We start from the raw sequence: 19,976 nt of genomic DNA on the forward strand, positions 1-19,976 counted from the left end.
CACTAACCTTAAGGACAGTGCACGGGCCCTCAGTTCAAGCCTCAGGACTGACAAAAAAAGAGAGCCTAGTTTTTAGTATCAAATCCCTGAAACTGTAACCAAAACAGACAAAGGACAGTAGGTAACATGTAACCCTTTTATAACAATTTTTTTTCAGACAAATCAAGTGCTGGCTTGCAAATGATAAATTTAAAAAGACACTCATAGTTACTTATCAAAAGGAACATCAATGATTTGGAAACTCAACAATCTCATTTAGAAGTGGTTTTGTCTGCAAGCATACTTAATCTTCAGGCTAATGACAGAAAGTCAGATCATAAAAGCTACCTAACCTCAATCAGTCCTCCCTAATGAGGACTTTCAAGTTCTTCCTGCAAGATCTCAGGTTGATGTCCTATGTCTTTCTCTAACAGGTAGATTGAAGGACTTTGCAAAACAAGGCCAAGTGAGCAGTTCCAGGTAAAAAACTCAGCCTGGGACTTTCCCATAGAAAGATTGCTTTCTTCTCACAAAGACAGGACTGCAGTCTTGAGGGTTCCTGCCAAAAACAGAGCACTTGGGTAGTGAGGTCTCTTGGTGGGCATAATTAGGCAATAATCCAAAAACATTTCAGCAATGAATTAAGGAACCACTTTCAATGAAACCCAACATAATTATACTCTTAAAATAGTATTTTAAAAAACTTTATGATAGACTGCCAAGTGTTTGAAAATATTTACACAGCTTCTCTAGATTTTACATTAACTATGGTTTGCAGTCTATGTAGAAAAACTGAAAGAAAACGAAAGATAGGAAACTGAATTTATCTGATAGGCAGAGACCTGGTAAAAACTCAGATAGGACCTTTAGTAACATTTGTAACTACATGCCATATAATAGTTTCTCAATCTAACATGAAATTACTGATAACTATAACAGGCTTTGCTTTTTTTAAAAAAGAAAAAAGAAACTGAGCCAGGAATCAGTGGTTCATGCCTATAATCCTAGCTTCTCAGGAGACTTGAGGATCAAGGTTCAAACCCAGCCCCAGCAGAAAAATCCAAGAGATTTTTATCTCCAATTAACTAGCAAAAAAGCCACAATTAGAGAGGTGGGTCAGGTGGTAGAGCTTTGGGTGAAAAAGCCAAGTGAAAGCAGGATGCTCTGAGTTTAATCTCCAGTACTAGCATAAAGAAGGGAAAAGCCAGGCACTGGTGATACTCATCTGTCATCCTAGCTATTCAAAAGGCTGAGGATTGCAGTTCAAAGCTAGTCTGGTCAGGAAAGTCCATGAGACTCTTCAATTAACCACCAGAAAAACAGAAATGGTACTGTGGCTCAAAGTGGTAGAGTGCTAGATTTGAGCAAGAGCTCAGGTACTCAAGCTGCTCAAGAGCCATGATGGGGGGGAGGGGGAGGAAGAAGAAAAGAAACAAAAATTAAATGAATTCTTTAGAAAGTAGTGGTTCAAGCCAGGAGCCAGGAGCTCATGCCGTATATAATCCTAGCTACTCAAGAGGCTGAGATCTGAGGATCACAGTTCAGTCATTTCAGTCAGAAAAGTCCATAAAGTTCTTATCTCCAATTAACCACAAAAAATCCAGAAGTGGGGCTGGGGATATGGCCTAGTGGCAAGAGTGCTTGCCTCATACATGAGGCCCTGGGTTCAATTCCCCAGCACCACATATATAGGAAACGGCCAGAAGTGGCACTGTGGCTTAAGTGGTAGAGTGCTAGTAGCCTTGAGCAAAAAGAAGCCAGGGACAGTGCTCAGGCCCTGAGTCCAAGCCCCAGGACTGGCAAAAAAAAAAAAAAAAAAAAATCCAGAAATGGAACTGTGTCTCAAGTGGCAGAGTGCCAGCCGTGAGTGAAAAAGCTAACAGACAGTGCCCAAGCCCAAAGTTCAAGGCCCAGGACCAGAGTGGGGAAAAAAAGGGGAAAAAAAAAAGTGGTGAATACTCTTCATGTTCTACAATGATTCAGTTCAGGAACTGCCTTAGATCTTGGGTATCTTAGTTCATTTAAAATTATACTGTATTTCTAAATCTTATCACTGTATAACTTTGAATGAGGACCTATAATGCCCAAAGTACGTGATCTTTTTTTTTTTTTTTGGTCAGTCTTGGGGCTTGAACTCTGGGCTGGGCGCTGTCCCTGAGCTCTTTAGCTCAAGGCTAGTGCTCTCCACTTGAGTCACAGCACCGCCACTTCGGTTTTCTGTCAGTTAATTGGAGATTGGGGGGGGGGAGGGGCGGCACAGACCTGGGAATGTGGTTTAGCAGTAGAGTGCTTGCCTAATATGCTAATATGCGCAAAGCCCTGGGCTTGATTCCTTAGCACCACATAAACAGAAAAGGCTAGAACTGAAGTTGTGGCTCAAGAGGTAGAGGGCTAGCCTTGAGCAAAAAGAAGCCAGGGAAAGTGCCCAGACCCTGAGTTCAAGCCCCAGGATTAGAAAAAAAAAAAAAAAAAAAAGTCTCATGGATTTTCCTTCCCAAGGCTGGCTTTGAACAGCAATCCTCACAGACCTCAGCCTCCTGAGTAGCTAAGATTACAGGCATGAGCCACCAGCGCTGTCCCAAAAAAAGTGATCTTTTTATCTTTATAATTAGTAAAGAACATAGCCAGCAGAACTGGTAGTTCACACTTGTAATCAATCGTAGCTACTCAGGAGGCTGAAATCTGAGGATCACAGTTCAAAGCTAGCCTGGCAGGACAGTGCAGAAAAGTCCATGAGAGGGCTGGGAATATGGCCTAGTGGCAAGAGTGCTTGCCTCATATACATGAGGCCCTGGGTTCGATTCCTCAGCACCACATATACAGAAAATGGCCAGAAGTGGCGCTGTGGCTCAAGTGACAGAGTGCTAGCCTTGAGCAAAAAAAGAAGCCAGGGACAGTGCTCAGGCCCTGAGTTCACGACCCAGGACTGGCCAGGAAAAAAAAAAAAGAAAAAAGAAAAGTCCATGAGACTCTTATCTCCAATAAACTACTCAAAAAAAGCAGGAAGTGGCACTGTGGCTCAAGTGGTAGAGCACTAGCCTTTAGCAAAGAGAGGCTCAGAGCCAGTACTCAGGCCCTGAATTCAAGTCTCAGGACCAGCAAAAAAAAAAAAAAGCAAAGAACAAACTAAAGCATTTAAGCAAGCTAGAAGTCTTGTCTAAGATTAAAAGTAAATCATAGAGGCTGGACCCGGTGGCTCATGCCTGTAATCCTAGGTACTCAGGAGGCTAAGATCTAAGAATCACAGTTCAAAGCCAGCCCAGGCATGAATGTCCCTGAGGTTCTTATCTCCAATTAACAAACAGAAAACCTAAAAGTGGGAACTATGGATGAAATGGCATCAAGGACAGTGCCCAGGTCCTGAGTTCAAGCCCTAGGACCAGCACACAAAAAATTTTAAAAAGTTAAAGTAAGGTCCACCCCAGGAGGGCTCCATGTAGATGTCCCCACCTATCTAAAGTTTTCACCAAGTACCTGTGTTACCTAAGTAACTGGCATACCTAGAGGCAGCCACCTCCCCTCACTTGGCCACACCTCCCTGTCCTTGCCCTAGATAAGGGGGGAGGGGGATTGTCTCCCCTTCTCCAGCCATGCATCATCTTGGCCACAGGCAAGCAATTCGGGAATAAATTTCTCTCCTGCCTGAATATTGTGTGGTGCTCTCCTTTATTGGCTACCTACTTTAATAAACCTTAAAGTTAAGTCATAGAATTGTGCACAAAGTTCAATTTCTAGACTCCTATGATAAGAAGTCCAGTAAATGGCAATGTCAAAAATAACTTTAAAAGGCTCAGAGAACAATCTGCTTGATGAAGCTGACTTGAGGTCATCCTAACTAAAAACACTAAACCAAAACACACAAGTCTTGAGTCTAAATGTACAGATGAATTTTGTTTGCTTAGTGCCAGTCCTAGAGCCTGAATACATGACCTGGGCACTGTCCCTGAGCTTTTTTTGTTCAATGCTATTATTACTCTAACATTTGAGACACAGCTCCTCTTTCAACTTTATACTGGTTAACTAGAGATAAAAGTCTCACAGACTACACTGCCTGGGCTGGCTCTGAACAGAGATCCTCAGATCTCAGCCTTCTAGGTAGCTAGAATTACATGTGTGAGCCACCAGATCTCAGCTAAAACAAAGGGTTGTTTTGTTGCCATCTCTGATGAAGGTGGAAAACAACAAGCAGGCCAAGGAGCCATATTAATTTCAAAACTAAATTAGCCCAAAGAAGGGAAAAAGGTTGAGAATCAGTCAAAGTCCATTAAAAACAATGTGTATTTGTATGTGATTGTGTATAGGAATTTATATACACACACATATACATGCACACGCAAACATATGTATCAGCCACACATAAACCTATCTTTAAACAAAGAAAAATTATTAAGAATAAAACAGGCTGGGTGCCAGTGGCCTGTAATCCTAGCTACTCAGGAGGCTGAGATCTGAGGACCATGGTTTGAAGCCAGCGCGGGCAGGAAAGATCTGAGGCTCTTATCTTTAATTAACTACCAGAAAACCGAAGTGGCACTGTGGATCAGAGAGGTAGAGTGCTAGCCTTGAGTGAAAAAGCTCAGGGACAGGGCCCAGGCCACAAGTTCAAGCACCACAACCTTAAAAAAGAAAAAAAAAAAAAAAAAGAAAGAAAGAAAGAAACAGTAGATAGCTAGGTATCTAATATCTCAGTAAAATGAGTAGAGATGCTTACCAGGACAAACAGTAATTTCTTCTGCAGAACTCTCTGGCATAAGGACTATGCTTTTCTTACTGGTCAAAGCAGCCGTGCTGAAAAAGAACCAAATCCCAGGTGAATTTTCAGTAAAATAAATCAGAACACAGGGCCAAAAGCAATGGTGAGTCATTCACAAAGCCACAGGTAATCTAATACCTGCTGTCCACTAGCACAAAAGCACAATAGGAAAGCAAGGAATCAGTAGTAAAACTTCAAGCCAGAAATAGGAAAAATAAACATGCTTACAACAAAATCACTGAATGAAAAGAAGCTCCCTTTTGGAATCTTCATAAAGGAAAGATAAGGGGTAAGAACTGCTTGTGAATATGACAGAAGACACAAACTGCAATCTAACATAAAGATGCCTTCAACTCAGCCTTCTGAAGACTAGGGACACATAAACTCAGAAAACAGATTCTACTGACAGCACTAGCTTTTCCTTCACCTTGCAGTTAAATTTCCTCTTTATCTCAAGACATAAACAACAAAAATAAAATACAGTTCCAAACTGTCCTATAACAAAAATCTGCTCATCCAAGTTGAACACCTTATTCAAGAAAACTTAATAATGAATGGCTTCCCTGTTCCCTGCCTATTCATTTGGTATGATTTCTTCCTGACCCAGGAACACAGGGCTGAGATTTGAGCATATGAACTAGCCCCCTCATGCTTCACAGAGCTTTATGATTAGTTTGATCAGGTATGCAAGAAGACACTTAAAAACACAAATCCTCACATCAACTAAAAACCACAGAGAAGAGAGAATAGCCACCACTGACTCATGATAAATAAGTAAATCCTGACAGGAAACCACAAGTGATTTCTCTCTCTAAATAAAACATCTCATAGCATTTGTTATAAACCAAGCCAGACACAGTTTACTCTGCATGTAACATTAGGGCTCTATTCAAAGGGTCCATCACAAAACAATTTGCTGACATTTATAAAATGGGCTAATCAATTTGAAGTCAAACCACATTGCCTGCGATTTCAACTCTCTCCTGGTGACAAAGCATATAATCATTTATTAAAACCTACATCTGCTCTGCACAGGCTCACCACAATAAAGCAGAGAGGCCTATAGGGAGCAGAAGACCTACTTCAATTAAAAACACTTCCAAAACTGTCCTAATACCCAAGAATCAAACCAAAGCCTTATTCTTCAGCCTAGGGAAAAATACCCAGTACTATCTACAGAAAGTTAAGAAAGACAACCATTTAAATTATATCCGATGGCTAGCCACTAGGCCTCAACATCACATGGGAAATAGTAGTCACTCAATGCAAAATCATGCTCTTGAGAAATCTCTGAAACTCAACCACCAGACAAAGCAGAAAAGTGGCTGGAAACTTGATCCCATTAGTAAAACAGTTTATAACAAATAGCCTTTTATTTGTTACCTATTGTTAAAGTAAAAAGACTTAGAAGGTAACTGTACCAGCCAATCAACAAGAATAATAGAGGAGACAATGAAAATGTAACCACTTACAAGGAAGATGAGACACAAGAAAGAGAACCACAGTGTCTGCGTGGCCTAAATAAAGAAATCACACTAGAGTCTTCAAACTGGCACCAAAAGCTAGTGTCGTTAAGAGAATAGTAGAGATGGGCACCAGTGGCTTGTATGTACTCCCCACTACTCAGGAGGCTGGTATCTCAGGGTCTGGGTTTGAAACCAGCCCAGGCAGAAAGTCTGTGAGACTCTTATCTCCAAAAAGCCACCACACTATGTAACTGTACCCTTTTTGCACAACACCCTGTCCAAAAAATCTGTGTTCAATTAATAAATAAATTAAAATTTAAAAAGCTACCACAAAGCTAGAAGGGAGCTATGGTTCAAGTGATAGAATGCCAGCCTTAAGCACAAAAACTAAGGAACAGTTACACTGATACCATCAGAAAGGAACTGAATGAAACCCACAGCAAATGATCTAACCTTTGTGGAACAGGTGCAGCAGTTTTTTCTTCAGAAGTTTCTTCAACAAACAGCCCTTGAGAAGACTGCAAAGAAATAGGAAACATCCTAAATATACAACCACAAATGAACTGGTTTCTTCATTTAAAAAAAAAAAGATGAAGGTTTCTTGTCTTTGTTTTTTCATTTATGGCTTTTTCTGTGTATGTGGTGCCAAGGAATTGATTCCAGGGCCTCATGCATGCTAGACAAGCTGTTTTTTTCATTTCAGTAAGTATTATTTTATATCATATAAATCATATCATATCATATAGGTTTATATGATATAAAAAGCAGGGGCTAGGTATGTGGTTTAGTGGTAGAGTGCTTGCCTAGCATGCATGAAGGCCTGGGTTCCATTCCTCAGTACCACATACACAGAAAAAGTTGGAAGAGATGCTCTGGCTCAAGTGGTAGAGCGCTAGCCTTGAGAAAAAGAAGTTCAAGGATAGAGAGTCCAGGGCCTGAGTTCAATCCCAGGACTGGCAAAAATAAATAAATAAAATGCACAAAGGCATTGTGCTTTTGTTTTCATCCTCTAAGAGCAACTTCCTTTGGTCTCACTTTGTGTCCGTGACTAGAGGTTCCTTCCCTTTAAAAAAAAAATATATTGTTCAATGTTATCATCACCCAGCAATTACATAAAATTAGTTTCAGTAAAAAGAGCCATACCTTAGAGTGTGAGAAGACCAAATCCCAGGCACATATCTGTAATCCCAGCACTCACAAGACTGAGGTAAGAGGATCTTAAGTTTAAGGCCAGCCTACTCTATAAAGCAAGTTCCATGGCTAGGCTGGGCTACATAGACACCATATAAAAAAAAAGGGGGGGGGGGGAAGCTCTGTAGGTGTGATTCAGCAGCAGAGCACTATCCTAGCAAACACAAGGGAGCAAGGGAGGCCAAGTTCAAACTCAAAGGAACTTTAAAAAAAAAAAAAAAGCAGTGCTGATGGCTCATGCCTAGCTACTCATGAGGCTGAGATCTGAGGATCATAGTTCAAAGGCGGTCCAGGCAGGAAAGTCCATGAAATTCAACTCCAGTTAATTTCCAAAAAGACAGAAATGGTGCTGTGGCTCAAAGTGGTATATGGTTAGTCTTGAGCTGAAAAGAGCTCAGGCACAGCTCCCAGGCTCTGAGTTCAAGCTCCAAGACTATCATACCAAAAAAAGCCAAATTAATTATAATTTCAGAAAAGCAATTATAAAGCTTTCATTTAAAATGGAGGGAGAGGGCTGGGATGTAGCTCAGTGGCAAAGCACTTGCCTAGCAAGTGCAACGTACTGGGTTCGATCCCCAGTACCAAAAAAAAAAAAACCCTCAGAAATTAAAATGGAGGGAGGGCAAGGAATGTGGTCTAGTGGTAGAGTGCTTGTCTAGCGTGCATGAAGCCTTGGGTTCCATTCCTTAGTACCACATAAACAGAAAAAGCTGGAAATGGAACCATGGCTCAAGTAGTAGATTGATTCAAGCTGGGAATATGGCTTAGCAATACAGTGCTTGCCTTGCATGCATAAAGCCCTGGGTTCAATTCCTCAGCACCACATAAAGAGAAAAAGCTGGAAGTGGTGCTGTAGATCAAGTGGTAGTATGCTAGCCTTGAGCAAAAAGAAGCCAGGGACAGTGCTCAGGCCCTGAGTCCAAGTCCCAGGACTGGCAAAAAAAAAAAAAAAGATTGCTTCCATTTATTCATGGAAGCTGGTCAAAGTCAACTCACTATATGTACAAGAGCACAGAAAGTATCAGTTACTCCTGCCCTAGGCACTTCTGAGAAAGAATTAACTGTGAAGCTTCTTCTAGGAGAAGTAAAGCTACTGAATTAAGTTTCCAGGGTTTCCTAACAGGATATAAATATCTTAAACAAATTTGACATCTTTCTACCACTCAGGTATGTGATGAAATACACTACAAAAGGGGGGGAGAGAATAGCTGAACTAACTCTACTGTGAGAAGGAAGGTAATGTTATACACTGACTGGGAATGTAGTCACCATGAACAAGTAATAGTTGAACAGAATTCTCAAAAGGACTAAAATACAACAGTAGTAAACTATACTTGACTAAATTCAGCATTTTTTAAAAATCTTATAAAAAAGTAAAACACTGACACCTAGTGTCCATTAAATAAAATTCTAATATAGAAACATGAACTGCCTAAGCCTTAGGACCTCAAAAGTAATCAAGGCACCTCCATTTCTACCTTAGGCTGAAACGTATTTCAAACTGTTCCAGTGTAATACTTTAAAAGTAATTGTGCATCTATTAGACATAAAGCCTCTGCCAATCAGTTCATATACATTACTTCTTTTAATCTTCACAAGAATCTTAAAAGGCTGTAGCTGTTAAAGCATTTTAGAAATGAGCAAAATAAAGCCTCAAGAGGTTAAATATAAATAGCCCACACAAAATCATACAGCTGATCAGCAATGAGCTGGGACCTACCTAACTCCAAAGTCCATGCTCTAACCACCACTGTTGTGTTTCTACATAAATGTTGCTCTCCCCGATTATTTCAACAAGGAATATCCTCATTGTAATAAACTATATATTCATTCTTTATTTTACACACCTCAATGGTAGTCATCTGGATTTAGGAGTAAAGTGAGTTTCATTCAGAATGTGAAAACATGACAGTAAAACTACCTAAACCTAAATCAAGTGAACAGGAAAGTTTATGAGAAGAATAAAACCTAAGTAGGCTGTGGCAAAATCAAGAGAATACACTGTGCCTGAAAAAATCTTAAGTAAAAAGAGGATAGTTTGCAGTGGGTCTAAAAATGAAAAATATTAAGCCAAGTGTGGTGGCACATGCCTGCAACTTGGGAGGCAAAAACAGAAGGGCTGCAGTTCGATTCAAGACCAGAATAGGATTGGGAATGTGACTCAGTGATAGAGTGCATGCTTAGCATGCATGAAGCCCTGGATTCTATTCCTCAGTACCACACAAATGGAAAAAGCCCGAAGTGGCGCTGTTACTCAAGTGGTGGAGTGCTAATCTTGAGCAAAAGCAGCTTAGGGACAGTGCCCAGCCCTGAGTTCAAGCCCCATGACTGGTTTAAAAAAAAAGACCAGAATAGGCAAAAAAGCGAGACCTTCCCTCAAAAGAGCCATGATGGTCACACCTCGATCCCAGCTAATTTTAAGGAAAAATTAGGAAGATCATTGCCTCAAGCTAGCTTTGTGCAAAAGCATGGGACCCTATCTGGAAAATAAACTGAAGTAAAAGAGGATGAAAGCCTGACTCAATGGTTGGAAAACTTGTCTACCCATCTTGAATTCATATCCCAGTATTTACAATTTTTGAAATTTTTTTAAGAAAAGTCTAGACTCAAACAGTATTTTCAACCCTAGAAAGTGATCATCTGCTGGTAACCATAACAACAGCTCTGTTGGGAGGCAGTGATGGCTTCTCAGGCTTTTCCATAGCTAGTTAAACTATTCCTTTGAAACTCCCCTTTGCTGATCCAGATCTATTTATACCAGAAGGAGGTACAGGGTATGGTAAATCTTGAGTATTTTGGTCATCAGAAGTGGTCCTATCCCATAATAACCAAACTATCATTTGGTATATATTCATCAGCATGAAGTTTGGCTAAAAAGTCTATACAATCTAGTCATTTCTGAGAAACAAGCTCCAGCAACTGGACTGAAAAATTAGGGACAGACTGTGAACCCTGGGTTCAAGCCTCAGTACCATTACCAAAAAACAAAGTAATGAGCACATCAACACTCCCCACCCCCATAAAACGATCAAGCCTTCTCAGACTTCATTCACAGCTTTCCTACTCTCAGTGATGCCAGAGACCAGTTACCAACTGATTGAAAAGCTTTAGTAACCTTCACGACAGACTCAGCCATTGGCCCCAAGGAGATTTTTTTTTTTCCGTTATCCCAATTACTGGGACTTTTGCTGTCTATATCAGCTCAACAGTCTCAAACACTGGCAACTTGAGCCAAGCCATGTTCAACAGAAAATGTTTCCAAGCCAGGCACCAGTGGCTCATACCTATAATCCTAGCTACTCATGAAGCTGAGATCTGAGGATGGCAGTTCAAAGCCAGCATGAGCAGAAAAGTCCCTGAAACTCTCATCTCCAATTAACCACTAAAACTAAAAATGGCACTGTGGCTCAAGTGGTAGGGCACTAGCCATGAGCACAAAGAGGCTCAGGGACAATATCCAGGCCCTGAGTTCAAGTCCTATAACCAACAACAACAAAAAAGTTTCTACAAATTCTGTAAATTCTTTCCATCCAGTTACTGAAAGCACAAGATCAAGAAGTAAAATTACAATCCTAAGGTTTTCATGACTTGCCTATAAAAGCAATAAGCTTGTTTCTGTTTGTTTTGTTTTGTAACGATATTATTCCGAGGTGGCAAGGCTGTGGTGAGCTATGCTAGAGGGCGCAAGTACATATTTGAACAATCTTTCTGAAATATGGCAATACATAGTAAGCATACTCATAACTCCTCAACTTAGCATTTCTCTAGCTCTCTATTCCTAAGGATATAGATTTTAAATTTAAGAAGTTCCATGTTGAAAGATACTGATCACAATGAAAATATTCAACAAGAAAAAAAAATGTTTTACTATCATGGCAAACTCACTGGCCAAAATGACATTAAAGGTGAAATCTACAGATAATTTTAACATAAGAAAATGATTCATAATGTTAACTTTAAAATACAACAGCATACCAATATGAATTACGGGAATGTAGGTCAGTGTAGAGCAGCACTTGCACTTGCAAAACTGTACAACTTTGATTCCCAGCATCAGGAGGTTACTTGGAGATGAGTCTCATGGGGAGACAAAAAAAGAGTCTCATGGGGACTTTCCTGACCAGGTTAGCTTTGAATCGTGATCCTCAGATCTCAGCCACCTGATCAGCTAGGATTACAGGCATAAGTCACTGGTGCCCATCTCCATCTGCACTTCTTACCACAAGGATCACTTCAGGAGATAGACACAGAGAAGTGAGGGGGAGAGAGGGAAAGAGAGAGGTAGAGAGGGAGAGGAGGAGAGAGAGAGACTTAAAAAGAAAAATGACCATAAAATCTCAAGAGACAGAAAAGAAAATGCAAATAGGCTTAGAATGTGGGGAAAAGTTCAACCTCACAAATGATAAGAGGAATACAAATTAAGACTATCATCTTTCATCTTGGTAGATATTGAGAAGTCTGAGAACATTATGATGGAAGGGTTTGAGAAGACCAGTAATCATACACTGCTGATAATATACATGTACTCAACCTCTACGGAGGGCAATTTAATAATAGCTAACATAAGCTGTAAATGCAGATATCCTTTGATCCATAGCTGTATCTATAGCAAATTACTCTACAAATATCTCCCAAGTGGATAAAATGTTCTCTGTTCAAGAATAAGTACTGCCTACAATGCTCCTTGTAATAGGAAAATAGTGCAAACAAACCTACATGTTTACCAATAGGCCACTGGAAAAAGTATGATTCATCCAATACTACATTCTACGTCCAAAAAAAAAAAAATAGGAAATCTTTTAGGCCAAGTTCCAGTGGCTCATGCTTGTAAATCCTGGCTACTCAAAAGGCTGAAATCTAAGGATTGCAGTTTAAAGCCAGTCCAGGCAGGAAAGTCTACGAGATGGTCTTCTCCAATAAACCACCAGAAAACTGAAGTGGAGCTTTAGCTCAAAGTGGTAGAGCTCTAGCTTTGAGAGATAGAGAGAGCAAGGGGGGTGGGAGGGAAGCTCAGGGACAGTACCTAGGCCCTGAATTCAAACCCCACAAACCAACCAAAAAAAAAGAAAACAAAAAGAAACACATAGGGTAACTATAAAGCTGAAAGAAGTTTATACAGAAGAAGCTTCATTTTGCTCAATTTTTTTTTCCCAGTCCTGGAGCTTGAACTCAGGGACTGGACACTGTCCCAGCTTTTGCTCAATGCTAGCTCTCTACTACTTGAGCCACAGAGCCACTCTGGTTTTTTCTCTTTCTGTGGTACTGAGAAATTGAACCCAAGGCTTCATACATACTAGGCAAGCACTCTACTACTAAGCCACATTCCCTGCCCCCCCCAAAACAATATTTTTATATGAGGTGAGCACTTTACCACTAGGCCATATTCCCAGGCCCCCAAAATATTTTTATGTGCACAGAAATGATAATTGCCTCTAGGTGAAGGGGTTATAGCTAATTCTTTCCTTCTTTGGGGGGAGGGAGTTAGGTAGGAGGGTGTTACCATGTAGTCCATGTTGGCCTCAAATTTGAGATCCTATTTGCTTCAGCCTCCAAAGTGCTGGGATAGCAGGCGTGCACCACCATACGCAGCTTTTTCTTTATACTCTTGTGTACTTTTCTAATTTTCTATAGTGAGCATGTGTTACTTTACTAATCAAGGAAGGAAAAAAGACCACGAAAAGAACAAAAGGCTACAATAATTCCTGTTTAATCTATGGATAAACCATCCTTTATTACAGCATCACTGACCCTTACCTGACCATGACTGGTTGTTGGTTCTTCCTCCAACAAAAGTTTCTGTTTCAAGCTTTTATTTGAGTTTTCTTGGAAATCCTTGATTTTTGAGTGCCAGACAGATGCCCTAGACTCCTGCCTTTCCTCTTTGTCTTCATCTCCCACATCTTCTGAGATGCCTTCATTTCTGTCACTAGCCTGATCTCCTTGGCCATATTCATTCTGGATCAGAGAAGGAGGGCTAGGTAACACTGGTTCCCCAAACCCTTTTTTTTTTAGAAGTTGCCTTTGGGCCATTTTTAAGCTCTTTTGATAAACCTCCAACTGGCAGAGAATGACCTTGGTATACTGATTAGGATCTACTCCGGCAGGGCAGAATGGAATACCCCAGAAGTAGTTCACAGTGCTCCCCATAACCTGGAGATCTTTAGCATCTACTGGGGTGGGAAAACAGTGCCTAGATGTATCCCCCCTACCATGGGGGGCTTTTAGAAAAGCACAACCCCTCCCAGTACTTTCCTGTGGCTTCTCACACTTTGTGTGCTCAGCCAAGTGGCCCGTACATCTGCCAAAACATTTAACATTCTGATCCTCAAACACTGGCTGGCTTGACTGGTCCCAACTTCCTGAGCTGACAGAGACCGGCTCCTCTTCAGAGTTTTCAGTGTGGTCCCAAGGCTCCTTTCTTTCCTCAGCCTCGTTTCCCTGACTGATATGTGAGCCTTTACACAGTGATGGAGGTGCCAGCTGCCATATGCCTGTAGGTATTTGAGAAAAAGTAGGGCTAAGGACAAACTTCTTTATTAAGAGGGTCTGGTAAGCTATTGCTTACCAAGAACTATAAAATGTGATTAAGAAAAGCCCTTCTTTGGGTTTAAGCAAAGGTTGCTTTTTCCTTGGAGATTAAAAAAAAAATTGGATATTCGTGAAATCTCAACTACTTTCACTTTTAACTTCTCTAGTATCATCACCAAAGGAATTTCGGGCATTTCTGTCTATCTACTCTTAGCATGAGATCCCTGTAATACAGTTATATACTTGATGCGTGGGAGAAGTCAGAACAGGAAGACATGCCTTCAGTGGTCCCAGAGTCTGCAGTTTTCTCTTGGTAGGTATGTGAAGATGGTCCAGTGGCCAGAGGTGGAGGTCTAGTAGCAGAAGCATCTGAAGGCCGGCAACTCTGAAACAAGTGATCCCACACCCAACCAGGTTTATTATTAAAATAGCTAGATATGAAGAGTCACAGGAAGGACAAAAACGTGAGGCCACTGTTCCTAGGAATTTCTCCTCTCCGAAACGTAGGTGCTCAGTTCCAATGAGTTCCATGGTGTATACTGAATGTCTTGTACAAAGCGCTGTGCTAGGTTACAATACCACATTGTTTTCTAACATACAGGAGTGATGACATAAAGGATAGCTCGGGTTTGGCATAGTGGTACATGCCTGCATTCCCAGCTATCTGGAAGACTGAGACAGGAAGATTGCTTGAACAAATTAAAGGCCAGCCAAGACAACACTGTAAGACCCCCATCTCCAAATAACAGACCCCCCCAAAAAAAAATTAAGTATAGCTCAGAACCAGTCACTATAAAGTATACCCATACCCAACAACATTTAAAGGTTTCAATGATACATATTCAAATCTCAATATTATAATTTCAATGTTGTTAAATTATTAAATAATAATTTACTGTTTATTTTTTAAACTGCCCATTCTTTGTCATTTTCTTTGCTCTTCCCACAAAATAGGAGAAGTAAACACCTAGTCCTTCTCCCTTTGGGATTCTTGGTCCTCTAGCTTTTCAGAAGCTGCTAACTTACTACAGTTCTGTTAAGCCACAAAGTGAAAATTCTGTGAGGTGGAAGAAAACTCATATTTAACAAAACACTTTAAATTGGATTAATCAACAATCAGTGTGGAGTTTAAAATGTACTATAGAATATACTGTCATTGGAAAACCTAAAAGGTATCATAACTAGTCCTTAATGGAACTACAACACTAACATACTATCATAGTCAAAGCACACTGCTGCTAAATTCTACAAACTTTTCAACATAGTAATATTTACATTGAGGCTTTCAGCAATGGCTTTTCTCAAGAGCTCTTCTTCTTCCTCTTCCTTGAAGTTCACCTCCCTAGCTTCCTGCTCACTCATTTTGAGAGCCAGAGCAAACTGTTCTTCTTCTGTCATCTCTGTAACAGAATAAAGAAAAGAGAGGCAAGGACAGCACAAACAATAAATTAGTAAAGAAGCTAAAAACAAACAAACAAAAAGATGATTATAAACTTCTCCAACTGAAGTCAGCACAAACAACACAACTTTATCATCTAAAAACTAAAGAAAGTTCCAGAAGGTAGGTGATGGTCAACATAATTAGCAGCAGTTAGAATAAGAAGTTGGATTAACCAAACCATAAGTGCTCATATTTACCCATATTGCTGCTTAAATCTCAAGCACAAAAGAGTACCTGGCACATGGTATACAGTCAATAAGTATCTGATGAATGAATAAATTTAATACTCAAGAGCTTTTGCTAAACAGTGCCCAGTGCCCAGGCCCTAAGTTCAAGCCCCAGTACTGGAAAAAAAAAAAAAAAAAAGCTAAGGGAGCACACCCAGGCCCTGAGTTTAAGCCCCAGGACTGGCAAATAAAGGGGGAAAACGTGACCTTTTTCTATTAAAAGAAACTGAGAAAAAAAGTAAAAAAAAAAAAAATCAAAGAACAATAAAAAAAGAAACTGAGGGCTGGGATGTAGTTCAAGTGGCAAAGAGCTTGCCTGGCAAGTGCATATCCTAGGTTTGATCCCCAGTACCAAAAAAGAAAAGACAATGAAAAAAAAAAAAAAAACAGGGAAAAAAAGCAACTGAAAGGTCAGGCACCTTTGGCTAACGCTTGTAATCCTAATTAATCAGGAGGCTAGGATCTAAGGACTGTGGCTCCAAGCTAGCCCGGGCAAGGAAAGTCCATGACACTCTTATCTCTAATTATAATCTCCAAAAAGCCAGAAATGAAGCTGTGGTTCTAGTGGTAGAGTGTTAGTTCTGTGCACTAAAAGCTCAGGGACAGAGCTTAGGCTTAAGTTCAAGCCCTGGGACTGGCACAAGAAAGAAGAAAATAATCATTCTAGGAAATGGAAACTAAAAGATTTTTCTTTGTTGGAGTTTTCATTTTCTTTTCTTTTTGTCTTGTTTGTTTATATGTCTTTGGGAGGGTAAGGGGAGGCAAAGAAAGGGAGGGAAAAAGGGGAAACAAAAACAGCAGTGAAAGTCACTAGACACTATTTGACAATGAACTATACAACTTGTGGGTGGGAATGGGAGGGAAAAACTGGCAGAGTGCAAAGGAGTGACATTGTCAAAAAAAAAAAAATGTCCTCTTTACTTGGCTTATGTAACTTTAACCCCCCTGTATATCACCTTTACAATAACAATAAAAAAATAAAAATAAGCAAATCAATTGAAGTCACTGGAGAAATGGTTGATTCAACTCTGTAGCGTGAAACATAAAGGACTAAGTAGACTATTTCTCATAGCTATGAACAAGGAATCTATCAGAAATTAGAAGGGGTATGTCAAAAGAACTCAGGAGCCAGCTTCAAAGGGGAAAAAAAGAACAACTTATAGGCACGGACGGGTGCATTGGTAGCTCATGCCTATAATCTTAGCTACTCAGGAGGCTGAGATCGGAGGACCACAGTTTGAAGCCAGTCCATGCAGGAAAGCCCGTGGGACTTATCTCCAATTAATCACCAGAAAACCAGAAGTGGAACTGTGGTTCAAATAAAAGCTCAAGGACAGTGCCCAAGCCTTGAGCTGAAGCTTCAGGACTGGGACATACACACACAGGCATGCATACACACACACACACACACACACACACACACAGAGAGTGCATGCGCGCGCACGTACACAGCGCAAACACAATCAAGTCAGGTTCTGGTGTCTCACGCCTATAATTAATCCTAGTTAATCAGAAGGCTGAGATCTGAGAATCGTGGTTCAAACCAGCCCTCACCCCCCCACCCCCCGCAAGAAAGTCCATGAGACTCTTATCTCCAATCAACCACCAGAAAACCAGAAATATCACTGTGACTCAAAGTGGTAGAGCACTAGATTTGAGCAAAAAAGCACAGGGACAGCACCAAGATGCTAAGTTCAAGCACCAACAACAAAAAAGTCAGGGCACTGGTGGCTCACATCTATAATCCTCTATTCAGCAGGCTGAGATCCAAGGATCATAGTTCCAAGCCAGCCCAGCAGGAAAGTCTATGAGACTCTTATCTCCAATAAACTACTCAGAAAAGGCTGGAAGTGGCAGTGGCTCCAGTGGTAGAGTCTCAGGGACAGTGCCTGCCTAGGATTGGGGAAAAAAAATTAATTTGTATAAGTATAAAAGATCCAGTATAACCAAAACAATCTGTGACAGTACATGTACTAAAACTGAAATGATACAGAGATTAGCATGGCTCCTGTGCAAGGAGAACATGCATCACACAGTTCTCTGCATTCAACCATGCACCTCTTGGAGCTGATTTTGCTCCAAACAAACATTGTTAATATTAATTTCCAAAAACTTGTAAAAGGACCCTTTGGGACTAGCCAGAATTCTCCCTGAAATCAATACAGAAGTCTTCTCTGCTTGTGCCACTCCAGAGTATATACCTGGAGGCAGAGGGCAGGGGAGGGGTGGTCTTTAACAAATCAGTTCTGTGTCATATATAGTTTAATCAATTCTCTATGAGGCATTCCTGAAGTCTCCAGTGACTGTTGAAGGCCTAGGGAACTACAGCAAATTGGATGCAGTTAGAACCCCATTAATCTCAATCATTCCATTTTTTTCAATCATGATTGATTTGCTTTTTCATCCCTAAATCCCTCAACCCCAAAGATGCTGCCATATATCCCACAGAAAACAAACATTCCTCCCCCCACTCCCAGGACCAAATCAATCCCCTTCCTCTATTCTCCCAGGTAAGAATTTGAGCAGATGTTCACAGATCTCAGCCTCCTGAGTAAGTAGGATTACAGGCATGAACCACTGGCACCCAGCCTAAAATTACATTTTAAACCTTCGGGAAGAAAAAATTAAAAAAAGATAAAGAAATGGCCTTGGCTGACAATGAAGCTTGGAAAACACTGAAATTACTGAAGTTGTGTAATGATGGCCTAAGTATCAACAGTGAGGCCACTGTTGATCCAAACACCCCAACCATTTCCTACAAAAGGGCAGGCCAATCTCAAATCACAAAGGAGCCTTTTCAATAAACAAGCTAGAACAATTGGGAATCTATATAGAAAACATAAAACTTTGGCTACTGCCTCAAAACACATCTAAAATTAAGTATATATCTAAACACCAAAGCTACAACCAGAAATCTTCTGGAATTAAAAATAAAAGAACATCAGCCAGGTGGCAGCTCACTCCTGTCATCCTAGCTACTCAGGAGGCTGAGATCTGAAGATCCCAGTTTGAAGTTGGGGCAGAAAAGTCCCTGTGAGACTTTTATCTCCAATTAGCCACTCAGAAACTGGAAGCTGAGCTGTCAAATACAGTGCTAGCCTTGAGCAAAAGAGCTCAGGGACAGTGCCCAGGCCCTGAGGTTCAAGCCTCACACACACACACAAATCTTTTGATTTGTCTGCCCAGTCTGGTACCAAACTTCAATCCAGGTCTCAGCCTCCTAATTAACTAGGATTATAGGCATGAGTCATTGGTGCCCAGCTTAATTTTGTGATTTTTTTCACAAGTGATTTATAAGCTAGTCAAATAAACAGCCATTATTTATCATTAGCTGATAAGTAAAATGTAGTTTAACCATGGAGAATATGTCAGACACAAGAAATGCTGATTTACATGATAACACAAATGAACTGTAACTATTATGCTAAGTGAAAGAAATTTGACACAAAATAGCACAGATTTTATGTTACATTCATAAGCAATGTCCAAAACAGGCAGCCTGTAGAAAAGAAGTAGACTAGAGAGTTATGAAACTCAGAGATGGAGGAGGAAGTGACTACTTAATGGGTACAGGGTTTCCTTTCCAGAGAATGAAGATCTTCTCTATAATAAGGCAAAACACTGTAGATATACCACTGGATTGTGTAATTCCTATGTGTGTGTACGTGGTGCATGCATGCACACACATGCCAGTACTGGCATTGAACTCAGGGCCTATGCACTAACCCTTAGCTTTTTTTTTTTTTTGGCCAGTCCTGGGCCTTGGACTCAGGGCCTGAGCACTGTCCCTGGCTTCTTCCCGCTCAAGGCTAGCACTCTGCCACCTGAGCCACAGCGCCGCTTCTGGCCGTTTTCTGTATATGTGGTGCTGGGGAATCGAACCTAGGGCCTCGTGCCACTAGGCTATATCCCCAGCCCAACCCTTAGCTTTTTCATTCAAGGCTAATGGCTCTACCACTTGAGCCACAGGTCTACACTTCCGGTTTTTTCCTTGTTTACTGCAGATAGGGGTCTCACAGACTTTCCTTCTCCAGGCTGGCTTTGAACTGTGATTCTCAGATCTCAGCTTTCAGAGTAGCTAGAATTATAGGCACGAGCCACCAGCACCCAGCTGAATTGTATACATTAAATAGTAAAATTAATCTTATGGGTATTTTACAAAAAGAAAAAAAATTTCTGTACTTTAAAAAAGCCAAAAGACAAACTGAAATAACTAAGCAATGGAAAAATCAGTTATATAGCAGCTAAAAAACAATGTGATAGGGAGAAATGAACCCCCTACTTTAAATATAAGCCAAATAATGTTCAAATGAAGATTATGGGACAAAGTATAATAAGCATTTTAATTCTAACAATGTCAGGGTTAGTAAAAAAAAATGACTAACAAAAAT

The 19,976-nt window shown here is 40.5% G+C and overlaps 1 protein-coding gene across 6 annotated transcripts in view; it reads right to left on the reverse strand.

The window, feature by feature from the left end:
- Positions 1-19,976, reverse strand: part of Uimc1 (ubiquitin interaction motif containing 1) — an 86,897-nt gene that overhangs the window by 40,433 nt on the left and 26,488 nt on the right. For 4 of the 6 annotated variants that reach the window (XM_048333926.1, XM_048333924.1, XM_048333923.1 and 1 more), the window contains exons 4-8: positions 15,193-15,317; positions 14,197-14,302; positions 13,144-13,880; positions 6,652-6,716; positions 4,691-4,767 (exon numbers count right to left, since the gene is read on the reverse strand). In XM_048333926.1, coding sequence (XP_048189883.1) covers positions 4,691-4,767; positions 6,652-6,716; positions 13,144-13,880; positions 14,197-14,302; positions 15,193-15,317 — 1,110 coding nt within the window. The remainder of the gene's footprint in view (positions 1-4,690; positions 4,768-6,651; positions 6,717-13,143; positions 13,881-14,196; positions 14,303-15,192; positions 15,318-19,976) is intronic. The other 2 variants (XM_048333928.1, XM_048333927.1) reach the window with 1 other exon arrangement.

The sequence above is a fragment of the Perognathus longimembris genome, chromosome 25 (assembly GCF_023159225.1).
Source record: "Perognathus longimembris pacificus isolate PPM17 chromosome 25, ASM2315922v1, whole genome shotgun sequence".
NCBI lineage: Eukaryota > Metazoa > Chordata > Mammalia > Rodentia > Heteromyidae > Perognathus > Perognathus longimembris.